Source organism: Arvicanthis niloticus, chromosome 11, assembly GCF_011762505.2.
Source record: "Arvicanthis niloticus isolate mArvNil1 chromosome 11, mArvNil1.pat.X, whole genome shotgun sequence".
Lineage (NCBI taxonomy): Eukaryota > Metazoa > Chordata > Mammalia > Rodentia > Muridae > Arvicanthis > Arvicanthis niloticus.
In genome coordinates this window covers 17,021,867-17,043,040 of record NC_047668.1, presented here as the reverse complement: position 1 = coordinate 17,043,040, position 21,174 = coordinate 17,021,867, and the positions used below count along the sequence as shown (strand labels likewise).

The 21,174-nt window shown below is 43.1% G+C and overlaps 1 protein-coding gene and 1 long non-coding RNA gene across 2 annotated transcripts in view; one reads left to right on the top strand and one right to left on the bottom strand.

Annotated features, from left to right (window-relative positions):
* Positions 1-7,605, bottom strand: part of LOC143443854 (uncharacterized) — a 161,586-nt gene extending 153,981 nt beyond the window's left edge. The window contains exon 1 of the long non-coding RNA XR_013113170.1: positions 6,203-7,605. This is a non-coding gene — a long non-coding RNA (uncharacterized LOC143443854). The remainder of the gene's footprint in view (positions 1-6,202) is intronic.
* On the top strand, positions 6,028-19,303 carry Coch (cochlin). The gene is made up of 12 exons (XM_034514604.2): positions 6,028-6,236; positions 6,436-6,488; positions 6,569-6,622; positions 8,525-8,681; positions 9,787-9,920; positions 10,310-10,372; positions 11,272-11,316; positions 11,396-11,543; positions 15,472-15,575; positions 16,196-16,422; positions 16,736-17,252; positions 18,372-19,303. The coding sequence occupies exons 2-12, from the start codon at positions 6,455-6,457 to the stop codon at positions 18,545-18,547; spliced, it is 1,659 nt and encodes a 552-aa protein (XP_034370495.1). The 5' UTR covers positions 6,028-6,236; positions 6,436-6,454; the 3' UTR covers positions 18,548-19,303.
* The last annotated feature ends 1,871 nt before the right edge of the window (positions 19,304-21,174 follow it).

The window sequence follows — 21,174 nt, the reverse complement described above, 5'->3', positions numbered from 1 at the left end:
TTCACATAAACTGGTACAACTACCAGTTTGGACCTACCAAAGAGGTCCCTATACACCCATGTGTTACCTACTGAATTATTCACAGTAGCAAGGAGGTGGAGCCGGCTTAGATGCCCAGCAACAGAGGAACAGACAATGAAAATGATACATGCAATGGAATTTTATTCAGCTGTAAAGAAAAGTTAAATTACAATTTCTAGAAGAAAAAAATTGGGTGAATATTAAGCAAGGTGACCCAGAGTTTTATACATGTTCACTCTCATAGGCAGGTCACTGCTTTCAACGCTTATATGTATGCACATAAGTGCTGAAAGCGTAACTGTAAGCTATAAAACTACAGAGACCAGGAGAGGGTCAAAGAGCTGTTGAGGAAGGGAAAAGCAAGGGGACCCTGTGACGTGTAAGTGGAAGAGAGGCTGCTAAGAGAAGAAGACTAAGGAAAAAGAATCAACAAAAACAACTTCTGTCTGAAAATATTGTGATGGGACTGGAGAGATGGCTCTGCAGGTAAAAGCACTTGCACAACCATGAAGACCAGATCCCAGCACCCACATAACAAGTCTGACATTCTCAAAAACACTTGTAACTCCAGGTTTGAGATTCAAGCCCCAGTTTCAAGAAGAGACCCTGCCTGCCTCCAAGGAACAGGCAGAGACTAATGGAGGACACCCAACAACCCTCTTTCTGGCAGGCACACACACACACACACACACACACACACACACACACACACACACACACACTTTAAGAAACAAACAAACTTCAAACAAAACAACCCACAAACCATGCATAATTTCCTTCTGAGTTCTCTAATATTGGGGCCTGCCAGTTGGAAGAGTGGTCAGTTGAAGTTAGGGCCCCTTCTGCTTCATCATGTTCAAACTGATACTGGGTCTGGAATGTGGAAAGTCATCTGCCCAGGACTGTAATCTTTTTAGAAGGTTCTTTTCTTCCTATACCAGAAGCCATTTCACACTGCGGGCCAGACAGCCTCTCATTCACTCTAAAGACTGTCCAATTTTTATATCTTGGGCAGTGAGTGGCTAAGTCAAGAGGTGTCATCCAAGCATATTAGGTTGTGGGGAAGTAAAGCCAACCACTACAATCTATTTGTGGGGTACCCGTGTCAGTATTCTGACCTGTTTAGTGCTCTGGAGAAGGAAGCAGGCGGTAGCGAGTGTTCACTAGCTCTGAGCTTCCCACTTCTGAGTCCTGCATTTAGAAAAGTGTTGGCCAGAAAGGAAGCCGCAGTTTGAGCATGGACATCTTTAGACTATGACTTTCAGTCTCGGAGGTTATCTTGCTCCTTGCAAGGACAAGGCCACTAACTGCCAGCCCCTCACCATCCATTCTTGCCCGAGCGCCTCAGCTTGTCTCCTAAGTCCACCCCAATCGCTGACCGCCTAAGCAGCTGTCTTCCATCCAGGAGCTGCAGGTAGCTGACAAACAAAAATGTAACCCACAAAACCACGATGATAACAATGTACCATACTTTATGGCTAGTTAAATTTGACAAAATACTAAAAGGTCTTTAACAATTGTACTGAAATAATGTCAATGCAGAGTAGCAATAAACTAGATTAAAATGTAAAAAATTAGAACTTAAAAAAAATACCATAGATCCCCTGTTAAATACTTAAAATTATATATATCCTGCCAGGAATATAAAGGTGTGTGCTTTAATCCCAGCCATAGGGAGACATTGGATCTCTGTGAGTTTGAGGCCAGCCTAGTCTACATAGTGAGTTGCAGGAGAGTCAGACTATTGTAGAAAGACCTTGTCTTTATAGACAGACAGATAGATAAAAATTTATATATTCCACACTTAATTTTCTGAACACATTTTATATTCAGCCTATGTTCTTTGATCTATAGAAAGTGATTTATAAACCTTACCTTTTAGCAACATCATCAATACATAACCCTGGAACCACCCAGACAAGAAAGTTTACGTCAGACCTCAGTAGCTCAATGAGAAGGCTTGCTGTATCAATGGCTTCAGACAATTGGTCCAAACAGCAGTGGTTGCACACCACAGGTCAAGCACTTCTCCTGGGGCAAGAATGAGCTGTCTCACAGCTAGAGCATCCTAACAGTTGATTCCAAAGGGGAGTGTTAGAGTGAGGACCTGAGGTCAGCACTAGTTCCCACCTATCTTACAGGCCAACGGTCCTAACTTCAGTTCTGTTGTGATAAAACACCCTGACCAAAAGCATCTTGGGAGGAAGGGTTATTTGGTTTATACTTCCAGTCTACAGTCCATCATTGTGGGGAAGTCAGGCAGGAACTTGAGGCAGCTGGATACGTTGAATCCTAGAGCAGAGAGAGAACTGAGAGATGGCTCAGTGGTTAAGAGCACACAGCGCTCTTGCACAGGACCCTAGTTCAGCTCCCAGCTCCCGTATCCGATGGCTCACAACTCCAGCCCCAGGAGATCAGATGTCTCTGTGGGCTGTGCTCACCTGGGTGAACTCTTCAGAACCACAATTAAAAATAATTCTTTAAAATGTGTTTTTAAAAAGAGCAAAAAGAGGATAAATGCACGCATACGTTGTGAGCACAACTTGCTTTTTTTACTCTCTCAAAGTCCAAAGCCCAAACTCAGAGAATTAAGGCAATCAAGACAGTCCCCCATAGCCAGGCTCACGGGCTAACCTGATCTACATAATCCCTCATTGATATTTTTTTTTCCCAGAGAATTTTAGGTTGTATCAGGTTGACAAAGGTAGCCAACATATCATGTTAGGATTTTTTTAAAGATAACTTTATTTTTTTTTCTCATATATCACATCCCTACAGCAGCTTCCCCTCCCTCCTCTCCTCTCAGTCTCTCCCCTCCCCACCTCTTCCCTACCCATCCACTCCTCCTGTTTCCCTTCAGAAAAGGGCAGGCCTCCCAGGGATAGCAACCAAACATGGCACACCAAGTTGCAATAAAGCTAGGCACCTCCCCTTATATTAATGCTGGATGATGCAACACAGTAAGAGGACAAGGGTCCCAAAAGTAATTCTTTACAGAATTTGAAAGAACAGTACTCATCTTAATATGAAAAAAAGATAGGAGAGCTAAACCAACCCTATACAGTAAAGAACTCCTGGAGTATCATCCCTGATTTCAAGCTCTACTTCAGAGATATAATAATAAAAACCACATGGTATTGACATAAAACAGACAGGTTGATCAATGGAATCAAATCAAAGACCCAGACATCCACACACTTATGGATACCTGGTATTCGATAAAGAAGCCCAAATTATACAATGGAAAAAAAAAAGAAAGCATCTTCAACAAATGGTGCTGGTCTAACTGCATGTCTACATGTAGAAGAATTCACATACACATATACCTCTGCAGAAAATCCAAGCCCAAATGGATCAAAGACCTCAACATAAAACCAAATACACTGAAGCTGATAGAAAAGAAGGTGAGGAATAGCCTTGAACTAATTGACACAGGAGATAACTTCCTGAAGAGAGCACCAATAGTGCAGGCTTATATAAAGATCAACAATAATAAATGTTTCCATAAGGGATTTACTCATTTTGTTTATTATCAAGTGTGGGCATGTGTGAATGTACAAGCTATGGCCCCCACCTCTGGAGATCAGAGGACAACGCTGCAGCCGGTTCTCTCCTTCCCCCTTTATATGGGTCACCTAGGGTTAAATTCTGGTGGCCAGGCTTACAAAACCAGCACCCTTCTGGGCTGAGCCATTTCAATACCACTGGACATTGTTTTTAAACAACTACTATAGTTTGTGTTTCATCGTGGAAATGTAGTTGACACATAAAATCTCAATGAAAAAGTGAAAAGCTGGTGAAAGATTAGAATTATTAATTCCCCTGCTAACACTGAACCAAGTATTATGTATCTTGGGCTATGCATTAAAATCATCCGGAGAGGTTTTTAAATGCATAAAGCTCTGGCCCCAGCCCAGAGAAAAAGGATCAGGATCTCTTGGGAAAGGGAACCCCAGGCTACCATACAAATCAGTGCTCTCAAGGTGGTCCCCGCGGCAACCCAGGTAGGAGCCAGCTGCTCTCTGTGTTTTTGTTTGTTTTTTTAATATTAAATAGTCTTCATTAGAGCAAGATAACTAGCAATCTTGGACAATGATCGGAAATGTCACCCAACTGAATAAAAAAAAAATGTGATTTTAACTAACAATTTGTCGTTTTCAGTCAAGTGTGTCAGATCTGCCTCTCCCTCTGGCTCTGAAGACTGGTCTCTTAAAGCACATATTTTCCCTCCATATATTTATGGTGAACATGAAAAACAAACTAACTGAGGAAAGAAAATATCACCCGGACTCTTCCACCCTCCTTGGTTGGTCTTTCCAAAAGAATAAAAATAAATAAAGACTTAACTTCTCTTAAATGTTTCAAAACAACATAATTAAAATGCCTGGGTAAACAACCATGAAACTTAATGAGCTATTTCCTCTGTTTCTTAAGTCACAGGCTCAGGGTTTATCACGAAAATAGCTGCAGGATTTTGATGCTGCCAGATCGCTGTGGACTGGCATCAGGGACTGTGCCCTGCAGGGACTCTTTCTCTGCCTTGCACCCCTTTGGCCATGCTGCCTGAGTTGCTGCCTGGCAACTAATTATACAAGATCATGATAGTTTCCCTGGCCTGACTGGAGGAGCCTGTCCAACCCTGGTGCAGGACACACAAAGAACAATCGTGACAGTTTTAATTGTCTTCATCTTCAATTTTTTTCTCCCAAGGAAAATATCAAGGATGGTTAGGTAGACTTCTGAGAAAAGGCACAATTCTCTCATGAAAGAGATCAATTCTTTAAAGCAGCCATGGAAAAAGAAACATCCAGGACTTCCCAATTCACCATTCAAGCAACTTTGTCTCTTCCTGGTCAGAAGACATCCAGGTGGTAAAAGAAAGGCCTGGTAAAAACACCAAGGCATTCTGCCCAGGCAAGGGCTGTTCGCCCAACAGGGGAATGCTCCACATACACTTCAGCATAGGCGTCCTCAACATAGTGTAGGACTCCACTTACATAAATGCCCACAAAAGACAAATCTGTAGGGAGAGGAACTAGATTGCTGAGGTCACGTGGTGGAGAAGAAAGGGCCTGCCCGTTAATCACCAGGAGGCATCATTTTTATGTGATTGAATATTCTGAAATTGATCTACGGTGAGGACCATCAACTTACGAGAAGTCACTGAATCCTGTTCTCTCAATGGATGGATCCTATGACGTAGATTATAACTAAACAAAGCTAGATTTAAAACAGGTATTGTAACCAGGTGTGACGGTCCATCCCTGGCACTTCGGAAGGCTGAGGCAGGAGAAAATGAATTCAAGGTCATCGTAGTCTACCTAACACCATATCTCAAACAAACAAACAAACAACAAAAGCAGAAACTGGCGGGGTCTGGAGTTCCTCAGCTACCTTGCAGGTCTGTCATGAACACTCCCTATGCGTTCTGTTTTCTCTATGCCCGTCATGAAAAGTTACTGTAAAGAAGTGCAGAGCACATATTACCAAATCTAAAGGTCTACATAGCCACCAGATTTGAGTCTGGAAACACAAACAAGGACGAATCTTTCCTGACCTAGAGAAAGAGGAAGAAAAGAAAATGTAAATATTGCCTGGAGGTTAGGGACACACTCTACAATGTACCTACCCTTTACAACAAATGACCCACAAGAGAAAAGAAAAGAAGTCCAGGGGCCGAGCCCCTAGGACAAGTTTTCCACCACAACATTCACCAAATGTTGCTTGGTTTTACTTTTAAAGTAGGCACTGTTCCCACGGGGCGCGAAGCTGGGAAGTTTTGTTCTCAGAACCGGGTGACTTGGCTGCTCTGCACCCTGCTGCGACTTGAGGAGGGGCCCCTCAATTCCCTCAAGTCGGCCTCCTAAGACCATCTCCGTCCGGTGCCCTGCACGCCCTAAGCATCCCTAGGCGTGTCCCCAAGCGCGCTCCGACGCCTTTTCCCATCAAGTCCCCGGACGCCACTGGCGACCTTCACGCCTCCCTAGTGAGCCCCCACACCGCGGGGAGAGGCGCCAGAGCGCTGACCTCCCCCGGGGGCCGTCGGGGGGCCGAGGGCGGAGCTGGCCAGCCACCGCCCTACGTGGGGGGACCGGGGACCGCTGCTAGCCCCCGCCGGCGCCCCCCACACAATGCTCATGCGCGCCGCCTGCCTTTATAGCCGCCGCGGAGCCGCGCTTACCGCACTCGGGTGTAGCCGGGCGGATCCCACGCAGGTGCGGGACGCGGGGTGGTGCACAGGGTCTGCGTCCCTGTCTGTGTGTCCTGGCGTCCCCCTCGCTGGTCCGAGGTGGCACAGCGCGTCTGGAGCTGCTCGATCTGCAGCGGTCGAGCTCTCCTGCCGTCGCCGGCTTCCGAGGAGCGCGGGGCCGTGCGGTCCCCGGCGAGCCTCGCTCACGCCTCACTCTCCCGCAGGTCCACGCAGATCCCCGCCATGCCCTCGTCCTGGACCCCTGCTCTCTGCCTCGGTGGGTACACTCGCACCCCCTACCCCTCGCCTTCCCGCGCGGGCGGAGGCTGCAGCCACCTCGCTGTCCTCTCTCCGCAGGTGCGTGGCTGCTGCTGCTGCTACTGCCCCGGCTCGCACGCGCCGAGGGAGCAGGTGAGTTAGATGCGAGCAGAAGAGGGAGGGAGGGAGGATAGGGTCAGTCCGCGCAGGCTGAGGACCTGCAGAGGGATGCGGGGTTGGAGAGGCAGAGACCGCCCGCACCCATCTCCAGCGCAGCCCTCTGGCTCATCCGTTTTTCCACGCCAGGGTCCCCGGGGGGTCGGTCCGTGCCTCCTTCCCGGGCGCACGCCACGCAGCCTCGGGACCATTCGTCCCGAGTTACTCCATTGTTATCTGGGCTGGGAAAAACTGTTTGGTCCCAGCCCACAGAGCAGGGCTGCTCACGTCCTGGTCCCACCTTGCTGTGCGTTTGTGCATGTAACTAATCCCTATGGAAAACAGCGTTGGCGGTTCCCATCGCTCACTGGGAGCCTCAAAAGAGTTTGTTCCACGTGTAGAAGTCCGAGTGTGGTTCGGGGTCTTTTCTGCCACGTAAGAGACAGTTTCGTTTCTAAAATCTTAAGCTTGCTTTTCTTCAAATGAAATGGTAAGTACCCTTTGCTCAACGAAGCAAGTATTAGCAGCTCCAAACAGTCTCGGTTCAGGATTCCAGTGTCGCCGCCGCCGCCCCACTCCCACCTATCCCCATCCCGCTCGCTGAAAACAGAAGATTGGGGTTATTTGATAGAGGTGCTAGGCTCCTGTTTGAAATTACGATGTTAACCGAGCCTGAGGAATTGGTATTGCACCTTGCGTCTTCCCCTTCCTTCCATGGTCCAGGCAAGGGTTATTGACAGAGACAAGTTACTCAATTTATAAAGCAAGCCCCTGTCTTGCCAGGTGGGGAGACTTTTTTTTTTTTTTTTAAACATCTGTTTACAAAAGTCTTGGATTACTTTAATTCCCTGTGTTTGGAAAGTCATATTTAATAACCTTAATCTCTATGTAACCATCAGTAAACTGACAGATTACCATATTTCGGGGTTTGTTGTTATTTGACAGATTAACACCTTTCCTAGTAACTTTCTTGTTTGTTTGCATTTTTGAAGCGGTGTCATTGGTAGCTCAGGCTGAGCTAGAACTCACTGTGTAACCCGCTCTAGCCTCGAGTTCAAGGCAGCGTTCCTGCATCAGCTCTCCCGAGTGCTGGGCTGGCTTCATGAGTTACTCTGGGTGTAAAACTTCGTATTTTATTGGTCCGACTGATTGTAAGGTTTAAGCACTTTAGCTGTGTTTTCTTAAAAAGAAAAAAAGAAAAAAAAAAAAAAAAAAGGATTTGCTGCCTTCCATATCCCTTTGGAGAGATCTGGAGGAGATACAATCAGATTCAAGCAGAGGACTAATTTCCTTGTGTCCTATCCTTTGGGAGTTGCCGAGTGCTCCGGAGGCTGACTCTGTGACTTTCATGTCTTCCACTGTAAAACGTGCAAATGTGAGAATAAATATCATTCTGCAGATTCAGGCACCAGTTAACTGGTTGGTTTCTGTGAATGTGAGATGTCAGGCCCTGACTGTATCAGCCCCCGTAAACAGACTGTAAACAGCCCCTGGGAAGGGCAGCTTGAAGACTTTCGCATGTGTCTATGAAGACACTCTACTAGTGTCAATACAGATTTACCGTCACCATAAATAACTGTGAACAGTTCCATCACAATTAAGATTCTTTTTTTATTTCTAGGTCAAAGACTAACGTGATTTTCTCATTCTGATGTACTTTCAATTACATTTTCCAAATTGACGAAGAACGGGGAAGAATGTCACATTAGGTGTCTGTAGTAACTGGGCCCTAGATTAAATTGGAAACCCCTTTGGACTCTCTAATATCCAAAACGGTGTCAACACTGAAGTCAGTGTTTTGGTAGAAGTATAGAAATCGGGAGAATAAATATAGTCCCTGCAAGGCTCCCTCTGTCAAGCAGCCCAGGAGCTCTTACATGACATGCCCTTTCTCCTCAGTTCCCATCCCCATCACCTGCTTTACCAGAGGCCTGGACATCCGAAAAGAGAAAGCAGATGTCCTCTGCCCAGGAGGCTGCTCTCTTGAGGACTTCTCTGTGTTTGGGAACATAGTGTATGCGTCAGTATCCAGCATATGCGGGGCTGCTGTCCATAGGTAAGCCGGAGCACGTGCGAAGGGCGTGTGGGTGGGAAGCGGCACACGTGTGACTACTTCCTTTCTGACTTAAGCTGTGTGGACCCCTCTCCTATCTGCTTGCTCCTTTTCGGTTTGCCAATTTTGGCCATAGTTTTGAGATTTTCATGGGCATTCTTGCATGACCTAACGGGCAAGTGAAACTTTCTGACAATGAACAGAGTACATTGGGGTTTTTTTTGGTTTTTTTTGTTTTGTTTTGTTTTGGTTGTTTTTTTTTTGTTTTTTCGAGACAGGGTTTCTCTGTATAGCCTTGGCTGTCCTGGAACTCACTCGGTAGACCAGGCTGGCTTCGAACTCAGAAATCCGCCTGCCTCTGCCTCCCAAGTGCTGGGATTAAAGGCGTGCCACCACCGCCCGGCAGTACATTGTTTTTTAAAAACTGTGTTTTTAAAAACCCGCGCGCACCCATGGAGGACAGGTGAGGTTGTTGAATCCCTTGGAGGTGGAGTTACATGTGTTTGTGAGCTACCTCATAGCACTATGAACTGAACTTGGGGCTTCTGGAAGAGCAGCAAGCTCTTGAATGCTTGGTGGCCACATTTCTATGATTCTAAAATATTCCTCATTGTGTCATATATTATAGGGCTTTTATACTACACCTTGTCATTTTAACTTCCCTCACAAGTCTTTCAGTAGACACAGTTTTGTTCTGGTTTTCACGTGAGGAGACTGAACTCACCAGGGTTGTCAAATATTTTACTGAGTGTCACTATGGTAACCCAATACCATGCCATCCTACAGTAGAGACAGGAGTATGATTTTTTTTTTTAATACAGGTCAAGGGTCCATGCAGTTAACTACTTTAAGAAATTTGACACCTCTTTATTCTGAATCTCTGAAACGTAGGAAACAGGGTACCAGTGTGTTCTTACCATCGCTTTTTAAAGTTTGACAGTACAAAGTTATTTCTCCGGACATACTTGCTTCTGTGTAAGCAGGTCTTCAAGGGCCAGCAGCAAGCATCCTTGGGCAACTTCTCCACTCAGCTGTTTTCTTGGCCAATGTAGGCAACAGATGGCTCTGTCTATTGGGTAGTGTCTCAGTTGAAACTCTTGCATTGCAGGGGAGTTATTGGCATCTCAGGGGGACCTGTGCGTGTCTACAGCCTTCCTGGTCGAGAGAACTATTCCTCGGTAGATGCCAATGGCATCCAGTCTCAGATGCTTTCCAGATGGTCCGCTTCCTTTGCTGTGACCAGTAGGTACAATTTCATTGTTTACAGCTGTGTATAAACACTGCCTCCTCTCCCTTCAAAGGGTTCTCTGCTTTTCTTAGCCCTACCTTTTTTCTTCTGTTGGAAAACCTTGTAGTTAAGAAGTCAACTGTGGGACAGAGTCACACAAACCAAACTTGGGTGACTGGGAGAGTAACAATCTCAATTTCCACGGTGGAAACCAGAGTCTGAATTGGTCTGGGTGTTTTCAAATACGTCAAGAATGCATTTTGAGTCTCTGAACCTGATGGTCAGTGTGACGTTTTTACCTGAGTCACCATTATTCCCTTAATTATCATGTAGAACTTTAGATTTATAATGTCCTAATGGCACAGAAGGAAGGAGAAAAACAATAAACTTCTCATTTCAACAGAAGGCAAAAGCAGTACCCAGGAAGCCACAGGACGGGCCGTGTCCACAGCCCACCCACCTTCAGGTAGGAAACACTGAGTCCATCCCCTTGTTACCTGACAGTAATTTGGAGCCATAAATGTTTGTGGTGGGCACTTTCCTTCAGAACACTAATATTAACCAGAAACAAAGCAGCTACCTCATATTTACTGATGCACTTTTAGATGGAAGCACTCTACTTTATATTTCACAGTTCTTCTTCTTCTTTTTTTTTAACCTAACTCAGCCATTCTCAGGAAGTCCTTTGTATTTCTCCCTGATTTGATGGACCATGAGGAGAAACTGGTCCACTTTCCGGCTGTTTGCTTCATGAAATCACCTTAGTTTCTGCACTGTCATGTGACTAAAAGAAATCAATGTATGTCTGCTATAAAAAAATATCCAGAGATCTCTTTTTCCAAAAACCGTTACCATTTTGCTTTATTTTATTAGAGATTTAGTTTAGGTGTATATGTGTGCTTGAATGTATTTATGTGCATGGTGTGTGTGCAGGCAAAGGCGGAACCAGAGAAGGGGTGGCCATTTTGGAGCCTAGGTTACAGGCTTAATGCGAGTGATGGGAACCAAACCCGGGTCTTCTGTAAGAGCAGTGAGCACTCTTGCATGTTGCTCCATCTCTCTGACCCTGGTTGTGGCCATTTTAAATTCAAAGAAATTATAATCATGTGGCTCTCTCTGTATTCCCATTTTTGCCTTAATTGTGGGTTTAAGATATCAAAGTCTTGAATAGATTCATACCAAGAACATAGGCCTGCCACGGTTCTGCTGTGTTTCTTTGTTGAAGTATTGCATTCTCAGCCCATTAGACAGTGAAAAGAGCTTAAAGGTCTTTTTAAGAATGGCACCCCTTGCCATGGGCTCACCCAGGTAGAAGTTCCTGCTGTGTAAAGGTCTTCTTGTTGCCAAGAGCTTACTTTGTTTCAGGTAAAAGACTAAAGAAAACACCAGAGAAGAAGACCGGCAATAAAGGTGAGCTATGTGTTTGGGAAAACGGCATTTCCATCAGGTGCTCTGGAGACTAACGAAGCCCTTCTTTGCCTCTCTGTAGACTGTAAGGCAGACATTGCATTTCTCATCGATGGAAGCTTTAATATCGGGCAGCGCCGATTTAATTTGCAGAAGAATTTTGTTGGGAAAGTGGCACTAATGCTGGGAATTGGAACAGAAGGACCACACGTGGGCCTCGTTCAAGCCAGGTACCAACTTTAATAAAATAAAGAGATTATGGATGCCTTGAATGATGACAACTTACCAAGCTGTTACATTCATTTCAGTTAAACATAACTTAAATCTGGACAAGCTGTTATTCAAACTATAAACTCAGGATTTAAGAATGTCTATGCATGGCTGGGCATGTGGTACATGCTTTTAATCCAGCACTCAGGAGGCCGAGGCAGGCAACTGCCTTTTATCAGCTTTGTACTCATCTCTGTGAGTTCAAGGCCAGCCCGGACTACATAACAAATAGGCCAGCCAGGGCTGCATAGCAAGACCCAGTCTCTCTGAAAGCACTTGCATGCACATGTAAAGTTCTCAATCCCCAACAACATCAAAGACTGCCTGGGTAGAGTGAGCAGGGCTCAGTGTGCCACTGGCATAAACGGACTTGGTGAACTATTGGAGAACCAGAAAGAGGGCTCAACAGCTTAACCTTCCATGATACCTTTCTCTGCTTCACTCCGTTCTTGGGTTTTCCTTAAGGGAGGAAGCAGCCAGGAACTCTGTTCTCTGCCTTTTTTGTTGTCCTTGTTGCCACCCTTTCTATGTTCCTTCACTGGGGATCCTAGCATGGCTGTCACCGCTCTAGTTGGCAGAGTGAACTTGGGAGAGTGGAGCCTAAAAAAAATGAGGTGGACTAGTGTCTCATCCAGTAGGCAACTTTATTCAGGCAGGGCATCAGACAATTTATAATCTGAGGGCATTCTGAGGATTAAGCTAGGTCATATGAGCAAAGTTCACTTGGAGTTCAAGGTGTATACAGCCACAAAGGCAGTGTCACCTGAGTTTAGGCTGTATAGAGTCATGAAGGCGACCCTGGCTTGCAAACGTCATTCTGGATCCTAGTGGGTAAAATGATGGATAATTTGAGTAAAACCCACTGCTATGATTACCCCTGGGAGGGGCATGAAAGCACGTTCCAAGAGCAACCCGTGTGATGAGGAACAGAGATCACAGCCTCCAGTCTTGTTTACTTGGAGTTTTCTAAGAAGCTCTCAGACTCTCCTCACACACCTTCATTCATGGACCATGTTCTGATGCATGACCTCTTGCACTTCCTGCCTGTAAAAATAATATTGGTGGGTCTTAGCAGTGTACTACGTTCCTTATAGGAGGCTTCCGAAGTTAGGTACAAAGAAATACATTTCTCGAATCAACCCTTTATAAAGTGTTTCCTCTGCATTTGAGAAGAGGTTTGTCTGTACACATGCCCCTTCTTTCCCACAATTTAGGCTATAAAAATGTTGTTTTCCCCCTTAGTGGTTTAGCATTTTCTTGAGGCAAATGTGCATTGCAAGTTGCTTTACAGTTTTCTTTTGCATGCTTGTGTAGACATTCTTCCCTTGCCTTTTACAGTTGCACAGCATCCTGTGACAAGAAGCCTTCTGTCACCTTTGTATCCATCTTTGATTACTTCATTCAGCTGAATTCCTGGGTGTGAAGTTCAGTCGCTTTCAAAGTCTCCAATAAAATTACTAAATTAATCTATAGAAAGCTGAGCAGCTAATACTATCAGTGGTGTGTAGCCCCCACACAACCACAAGCACTAATTTTTACTTTTGTTGTGTTGTTTTTCAAGACAAGAGTTTCTCCTTTGTAGCCTTGGCTGTTTTGGAATTTGCTTTGTAGACCAGGCTGGCCTTGAGTGTAAGATATCACCCTGCCTCTGCCTTCCAAGTCTGCTTGCTACTTTTTATAGTTGGCTCTGCTTAAAAGTTATTTAACTTTTCTATACAGTACAGCCATTCCCCTTTATCTTTAAAACACTGAGCTCTATGTTGTGTTGACTTAAAATGAAATATTAATTTCATGAACACCTACAAAAGTTTCTTTGACTCAGCTGCTGATTTTTTCTTTCCTTTTTTTCTTGTGATTTTGCTTGTTTGGTTGGTTGGCTGGGGTTTTTTGTTTTGTTTTATAGACTAGAGTAGCCTTGAACTCAGAGATCTGTCTGCCTCTGCCTCCCAGGTGCTAGGATTACTGGCATGCTACCATGTCTGGCTCAGGTAGTGATACTTATATTTTCGAGGTATTTTGATTATTATAGCTTTACTCTATATTTTAACATCCCCTGAGGCAATTCTTCAAGATGACTTTCTTTCAAGATGATTGTTGTTTGGGCTAATTTAACCCTATGCTTTTTTCAAAATGAAAGCTGCGTTAACTCAGGTACTCAGAGTTTTTCTGCTTTAGGAGACACTAAAGAGCTCATATTTGAATAGAACAAGATGACCCTTGCATCATTAAAAATACAAAAAATAAGACAAATCTCTTAAGTTAGAATTTGAATAGTTGGAAGTGGCTACACACTGAAAAGTAAGCATACTATGAAATGAGATTGTGACCTAGTATTCCGCTAGGAATGCTGACATAGACCAGCAGGCATGTGGAGATGAACTCTGAGCTCTTCTTGTCACTCAAAGAACCTCGGAGAGTTGAAGGGGAAGATCTTGTCTTAAATAAACAAAACAAGACTTAACATTAAAATGGCTACTTATTCTAAAAACTTAAAATTTGCACTTAATGAAATACTGACTTTAAAGATGTGCTATTGCTTTACTTAATATGGTCGTGTGTGTGTGTGTGTGTGTGTGTGTGTGCGCGCTCATGTGCACAGGTGCATAGACATGTGTATGCAGAAGGTAGAGGACAACCTCATGTTTTATTCTTCAGGTATCATTCACTTTCTATTGTTGTTTTAAACAGGTATTTCATACCTGGAACTAGTCACGTAGGCTAGGCTGGCAGGCATGTCCCGGGGACCCGCCTCCCCAGCACTAAGATCACAAGTCTAGGCCACCACACTCAGCTCACTTTACATGGGTTCTGGGGAGAAACCCAGGTCCTGGACTGAGCCATCTACCCAGTCCTCAACATGGTATCTAATGAACAAAATATAGTTAAAAATGAACTGAAATTCTTTAAATCTCATAACTAGGATTGGCAAATGTCATTGTTTATATGAGTAAAATTATAATTTTTAAAACATTGTAGTGTTTTACATTCCCTTGCACTCTGTCCTCAATCGTAGGGGCCGGAAATGGCTCAGCGATGAAGAGCACTGGTTGCTCTTCCAAATGACACATGGTTGCTCACATGTATCTGTCACTCCAGCTCCAGGACATCCAACATTTCTGGCCTCTGTAGGCATCAGGTATCCATAGGGTGCACTGATGTAACATGCAGGCAAGATACCCATATACATACAAATAATAATTTAAAATGTCTTTTGTCGAGAGACTTAGGTTAATAGATTGCTGATGTACTCTCACATCCAGTTGTCTGCTGCCTACTCAGTGCCCAGTTGTAGACTTCCACTAAAGCCAGAGCCCAGAGGCACAGCTGCTTGGACATTCTGCATACACATACTCTGTTACTCCAGTTGCAACCTAGATTTTGGAGCCACCTGAATCTGAATTTAAAAGGCATCCATGTTTTCTTAGGCATATTACCTAAGTGTTCTGAGCCTGTTTCTTTAAATAATTGGTATAATTCTACCTTGTGAAAATGAAATGAAATTGTATATGCTTAGCTGTCATCCAAAATATAGCAAATGCTGCATATAGCAACTGTACTTGTTATATCTTTGCAACATTCCTAGTGAGTGGAAGCAATGTGCTAATTGATCGTGTATCTGTGTAATTTAAAAAAAAGAATTGGGTCTGACTTCAAGTTTTTATTTACTTTATATGAGTCCCCCCTCCCCCCCATGTATGTCTCTGAATCATGTATGTGCCTGGTGCCCACAGAGGTCAGAAGAGGTGTTAGATCCTCTGGAATTGAATTAGATGGTTGTGAGCTATTATGTTGCTACTGGAAATTGAACTTGGGTCCTCTGCCAGTAAAATTTTTTTTAAGGTCATCTGTTTGCCTTTCCTGAAAAACTTTCTTTTTTCATTTTCATAGTGAACACCCCAAAATAGAATTTTACTTGAAAAACTTTACTTCAGCCAAAGATGTCTTGTTCGCCATAAAAGAAGTAGGTTTCCGAGGGGGTAACTCCAACACAGGTAAGCACACAGATGCTTAGATTCCAACTGAAAGCAGCATTGTGTTCTATGACGGTTCCTCCTAGCACGTCGGTTTTGGCAAGATCTGCATATCATCACCTGACAACTCTGTAATGGAAAACATACCAATGAGCCAACTGATTTTTCTTTTTTGTGACAAGATTTCTCTTGTCAGGATAGCCCTGACTATCCTGGAACTGTAGACCAGGCTGGTTTCAAACTCAGAGATCCGCCTGCCTCTGCCTCCCAAGTGCTGGCATTGAAGATGTGCACCACCATGGCTGGTGCTGACAATTCATAAAAACAAAACGTCTACATCACTGAGTTTATAATCCTTACATTAGATAGGTCAGTTACTTCTTTAGGAAAGTACCTGTTTATAATAAAAAATCAACGGACTTAATCAATGAAGGAAGGTAGGGCAGACTTTGGAAGGCTCCTTGTTCCCTAGCTGTCCTCTCATAGGTCAGCAGGGTTGAAGGATAAACTAGGCATGAAGAATAATAACCTTTTTGCTAACTGAATTCCACGAGTTAAATTCTTAATGGCATCAAGTTACTACCCTGAAATAGAAATATAATCTGAGCTACCACAAATGCTGCTCATTTGCTTATTTTTAGGAAAAGCCTTGAAGCACACTGCTCAGAAATTCTTTACAGCAGATACTGGTGTGAGAAAAGGAATACCAAAAGTGGTGGTGGTGTTTATTGATGGTTGGCCTTCAGATGACATTGAGGAAGCAGGCATTGTGGCCAGAGAGTTTGGTGTCAATGTATTCATAGTGTCTGTGGCCAAGCCCATCCCTGAAGAACTGGGGATGGTTCAAGATGTTGCATTTGTTGACAAGGTAAGGTGTAACGGTTCCTGCTAGTGGGGAGGAGTGATTCAGTCTGGGGTCGACAAGCCCATAACTAAATTAATGAACATAAAATGTTTGATATAAGCCTAGAACAAACAACCTGAAATCCCAGCTATTCATGAGACTGAGGCAATAGGTTCAGGTCCAGCTTGTGCAACTAACACCCCTAACTCAAACTGAAAAGTAACAAAAGGGCAGGGGACACGTGTCAGGTTCTAGGTTCATTCTCCAGTACTACATAACTTTCAAAATATTAAGCAACTTTTGATCTTTCTGGGTATATTTTGTCTTTTCCCATTAGGCTGTGTGTCGGAATAATGGCTTCTTCTCTTATCACATGCCCAACTGGTTTGGCACTACAAAATACGTAAAGCCTCTAGTGCAGAAGCTCTGTACCCACGAACAGATGATGTGCAGCAAAACCTGTTACAACTCAGTGAATATTGCCTTTCTGATTGATGGCTCCAGCAGTGTTGGAGATAGCAATTTCCGCCTCATGCTAGAATTTGTTTCTAACATAGCGAAGACATTTGAAATCTCAGACATTGGAGCCAAGATAGCTGCTGTCCAGTTCACTTACGACCAGCGCACGGAATTCAGTTTCACTGACTATAACACCAAAGAGAATGTCCTAGCTGTCCTAGCGAACATCCGCTACATGAGTGGTGGGACAGCTACTGGTGATGCCATTTCCTTTACAGTTAGAAATGTATTTGGTCCCATAAGGGACAGCCCCAACAAAAACTTCCTGGTTATTGTCACAGATGGGCAGTCCTACGATGATGTCCGAGGCCCTGCTGCAGCTGCCCATGATGCAGGTGAGATGGTTGTCCTCTGTGTTATGATTAAGGAAGGGATCCCGTTAATTCTAGGAGTCAGCATTTTTTGTAGAAAGGATCCTTGCAGTGTGAATTTATAATTCTACAAGCTTTGGAGTCTGAGTGAACTGAAATTCTTCCAAGCTCCACTGAAATCCCTTTGGGAGGTTTTGCTGTTGTTTTGCAAGACAGGGTTTCTCTGTGTAACAGCTCTGGCTATCCTGGAACTTACTTTGTGAACTAGGCTGACTTCAAACTCAGAGATTGCCCTGTCTCTGCCTCCCAAGTGTTGGGATTAAAGGCATGTGCCACCAAGACCCAGCTCAAGAAGGGGAGTATTTTTATTCACCAGATTGCTTTAAAGATTATCAATTTAAAAATAACTATAATTTTTTCAAAAGATTTGAGCATTTTTCCTACATTTATGTATATGTACCATGTGTGTACCTGGTGCCCATGAAGGTCATAAGAGGGCATTGGATGCCCTGGAACTGGAGTTACAGATGTTTGTCAACTATGTGGGTGCTGGAAACTGAGCACAGGTCTAGTGCAAGAGCAATGAATGTTCTTACCTACTGAGCCATCTCTCTAAGATTTACAATTTTTGATTACTGGATTTGTCACTATAACTTCAAAGGCTGAAGTAGAACAAACAAAATTATCACTAGCCCCATCCCTCAGACAATACAACCTTCCCATTTATCTGTCCTCTGTGCCAGTCTCACTTTAATGTGCTTCTTAGGACTCCAAGATGATGTCTGAAAGTGACAATAGCAGGGCACCCTTTGCACTGCCAAACGTGTGCCTGCTGCAGAAGGTTCATAAACAGCTTGATTTTCTTTCTTCTTCCTAGTTTGTTCAGTGTGGTCTTGAATAGATTGACAATCTCAGTATTTTCATCAAGTTATTAACATATAGTTGCTGATGGCAAAGCTTTTGGTTTTGACCAATTATTTTTGACATAATCAAAATGACTGTGGTCTACCTAAAACTTTAGTATAGATTTCACTTAAAAATTTATTAGGCAGTTTCCTCTGCAGCTATGTATTAATGTATGGAATATACAACTATATGTAAGCTAAACCTATTTTTAACTTATTTAAAATATTTCCACTTTAGGTATCACCATCTTCTCTGTTGGTGTGGCTTGGGCACCTCTGGATGACCTGAAAGATATGGCCTCTAAACCCAAAGAGTCCCACGCTTTCTTTACCAGAGAGTTCACGGGATTAGAACCAATTGTCTCTGATGTCATTAGAGGCATTTGTAGAGATTTCTTAGAATCCCAGCAATAACTGATACTCTGACAACTCAAGGAATACGTACAAGGGGATCTAATGTGCAAACTGTACTCTCAATGCCTATGTAACTTTATCGCTTACCAGTGTCAAAAAAAAAAAATACATTAACAGCTGTTTAAAGCAAATGAACACTCATTTGAAGCTGACAATTTTGAAGCTCACAGTCTAATTGGCCAAGACTTGATAATCAGGTCCTTAGGAACTCAGGATAAGAAGAGATGTCATGGATTAAAATTGGGAGCTCAAATATGCATGCAAGGGGATAGGTAAGCTACACAGCTCAATAAAAGAACTTGACACTTAGACACAAAGCACTGTTTCCTCTTTAATCACTATGCATTGACCATCAAGGAAAACAGAACAGCTTTTAAACACAGATCAAGTATAAATATTGTGACCCATGTGGACGTTTTCTTAAAACCAGCCAAGAACAGACAGCTGTTACTATGTATACTAGTCATAACGACACATTGTATGGAATCATGTATCAAGCTGCTTTTGTAGTGTGTTTCGTAACTTAATGGCTGAAATATCACACTGAGTAAAGGTAGGATTGCCTGGTATTTTTCTATTTATATCCTTAATTTTATGTGTATAGACAGGCATGTACTCCAAGGACTAAGAAAATGTTTAAGCAGGTAATGTTTTTTTGAAAAAAGATGTTTCAAGTATTGTAACAGGAAAAATACATGGCATAATAGCTTGGTTGTCAGCAATAAAACTGATAGTGACTAAGTGCCTATTTATTAACACCAGTGTTTTTCCTTTTAAAATTTTAATGTACATTCGTGTTTTGACTGCATGTATGTCTGCATGACAGTGTTGGAAATTCTGGAACTAGAATTCCAGTTTTGAGCTGCCATGTGGATGCTGGGAATTGAACCTGGGTCCTCTGGAAGAGCAGACAGTTTTCTTAACCATGGAGATACCTCTCCAGCCCCTAGCTTTTCTTTATGACAAAAATCTTAAACGTGCTAACTTACATGGAATGAGGAATCTAAATTAAGTGACGCACTAACAACATCTTTCTTAAAATGACATACTGAATGCCTAATGTAGGCACCACCATGGTCACTACCGGGGTTAACTACCAGGGCGGGAATGCTTTAGAACACTGGCTTCCAAAGAAATATAACTAGCATCATATTAAAAACTTACATTTGTAAAGCTGATGTCAAACAGAATCCACCTCATATGGATCAGAGCGCACGCACCACAGGGGAGCTCTCTCTCACCACAGGGACCCGTCACCACACCTTGCCTACCTTCTCTGAACTAGCTTCTGTCCCTCTCCTTACCCAACTACGGATCCATTTACTACCAACTGACTTGGAAAAAATACTTGGTTACTGACTCATGATTTATTCGAATATACCCAAATGTCAAGCCTATGCAGAAGGATTATGTGTAAGAGCTAGAACTTGAATATCTCAAAAACTACATAAACATTTGATTAAAAAAAAAATTCCTTCTTAAAAAATGCTGCAAATGGTTCAATGTGAACCAGGAGGATCTTACCATGAAAAAGTGATTTAATTTAACCTGATTTCAGAAGTTCTCTTCTAGAAACAAATGAAACCCCAGTGTCTCTGTAAGTGAACAATCAAAGGATTAATAAGGATGTACAATAAAAAACATTTTACCGAGGACAGGCTAGCCTTGACCTCAACATCCTCCTGCCACATCATCTTCGATGCTGAGCTTACAGGCATGTACCACACTACTCACAGCTTTTAAGAAATGAAGTTTTAAAAGACATGCTCCAATCCAATCTCAGCAGACACAGCCGGACTTCAAATAGGCTTGTTCATTTTGTAAAGTCTTGCTGTTTTTTGTTTTGTTTTGTTTTTTGAGATAAAGTCACACATATCCCAGGCCAACCTTGAACTGAGGATCTTGCTGACATGACAGGCATGAGAACCACACTGCCAATGCCTGCTGCTTCATTTTATAACTTGTAATGAGTTGAATGTTGGTTTTCAGATTTTAAAAGCTTGAAATGAGGAAAGTAAATACAATCAAGAGAAACTAATGATTAAACATCAAAGAAGAAAAAAAGCCCTGTAACATTAAAATACCATTGAAACTTAAAACATTTGAGCCATGTTATTTTCGTTAAGTCACATATGGAAACAAACAAAAAATAAGACATTATTTTATTTCAACCTTTTAGTCTTTTCCCATGTTTACCATCATTAAAAATATATACTATTTTTAAAGCCCACTGTAAATGACACAAACGTCTATGCACTGCAATAATGAGTGCATTACAGTTGAATGCTTAGTCAGTGACTTCAGAATGCTTCCAGAAATAGAACTGGCTTTGGAGGAAATTTGCTAAAAACAGGGGTATGGAAGAAGAATATCCCTTTAGTTTTCTTCACTTTTCAGCTCAGAAAACAAAAATCATTTAGTGTCTTTCTGGCCTAAGTGGTGCATGTGTGTGTGTGTGTGTGTGTGTGTGTGTGTGTGTGTGTGTCTTTCTGGCCTAAGTGGTGCATATGTGTGTGTGTGTGTGTGTGTGTGTGTGTGTGTGTGTGTGTGTGTGTGTGTGTGCGCGCGCGCCCCTGTGTGCATGCAGAGGCCAGAGCAGCTTGTTTTCCTCCAGTGCTGTCCAGAGT

Bases quoted from the DNA above. Each gene is read 5' to 3' on its own strand.
- Coch (XM_034514604.2), top strand. From the start codon at position 6,455: ATGCCCTCGTCCTGGACCCCTGCTCTCTGCCTCG. The intron at 6,623-8,524 runs GTGAGTTAGATG...CTTTCTCCTCAG, and splicing joins CGCACGCGCCGAGGGAGCAG to TTCCCATCCCCATCACCTGC. The intron at 10,373-11,271 runs GTAGGAAACACT...ACTTTGTTTCAG, and splicing joins CACAGCCCACCCACCTTCAG to GTAAAAGACTAAAGAAAACA.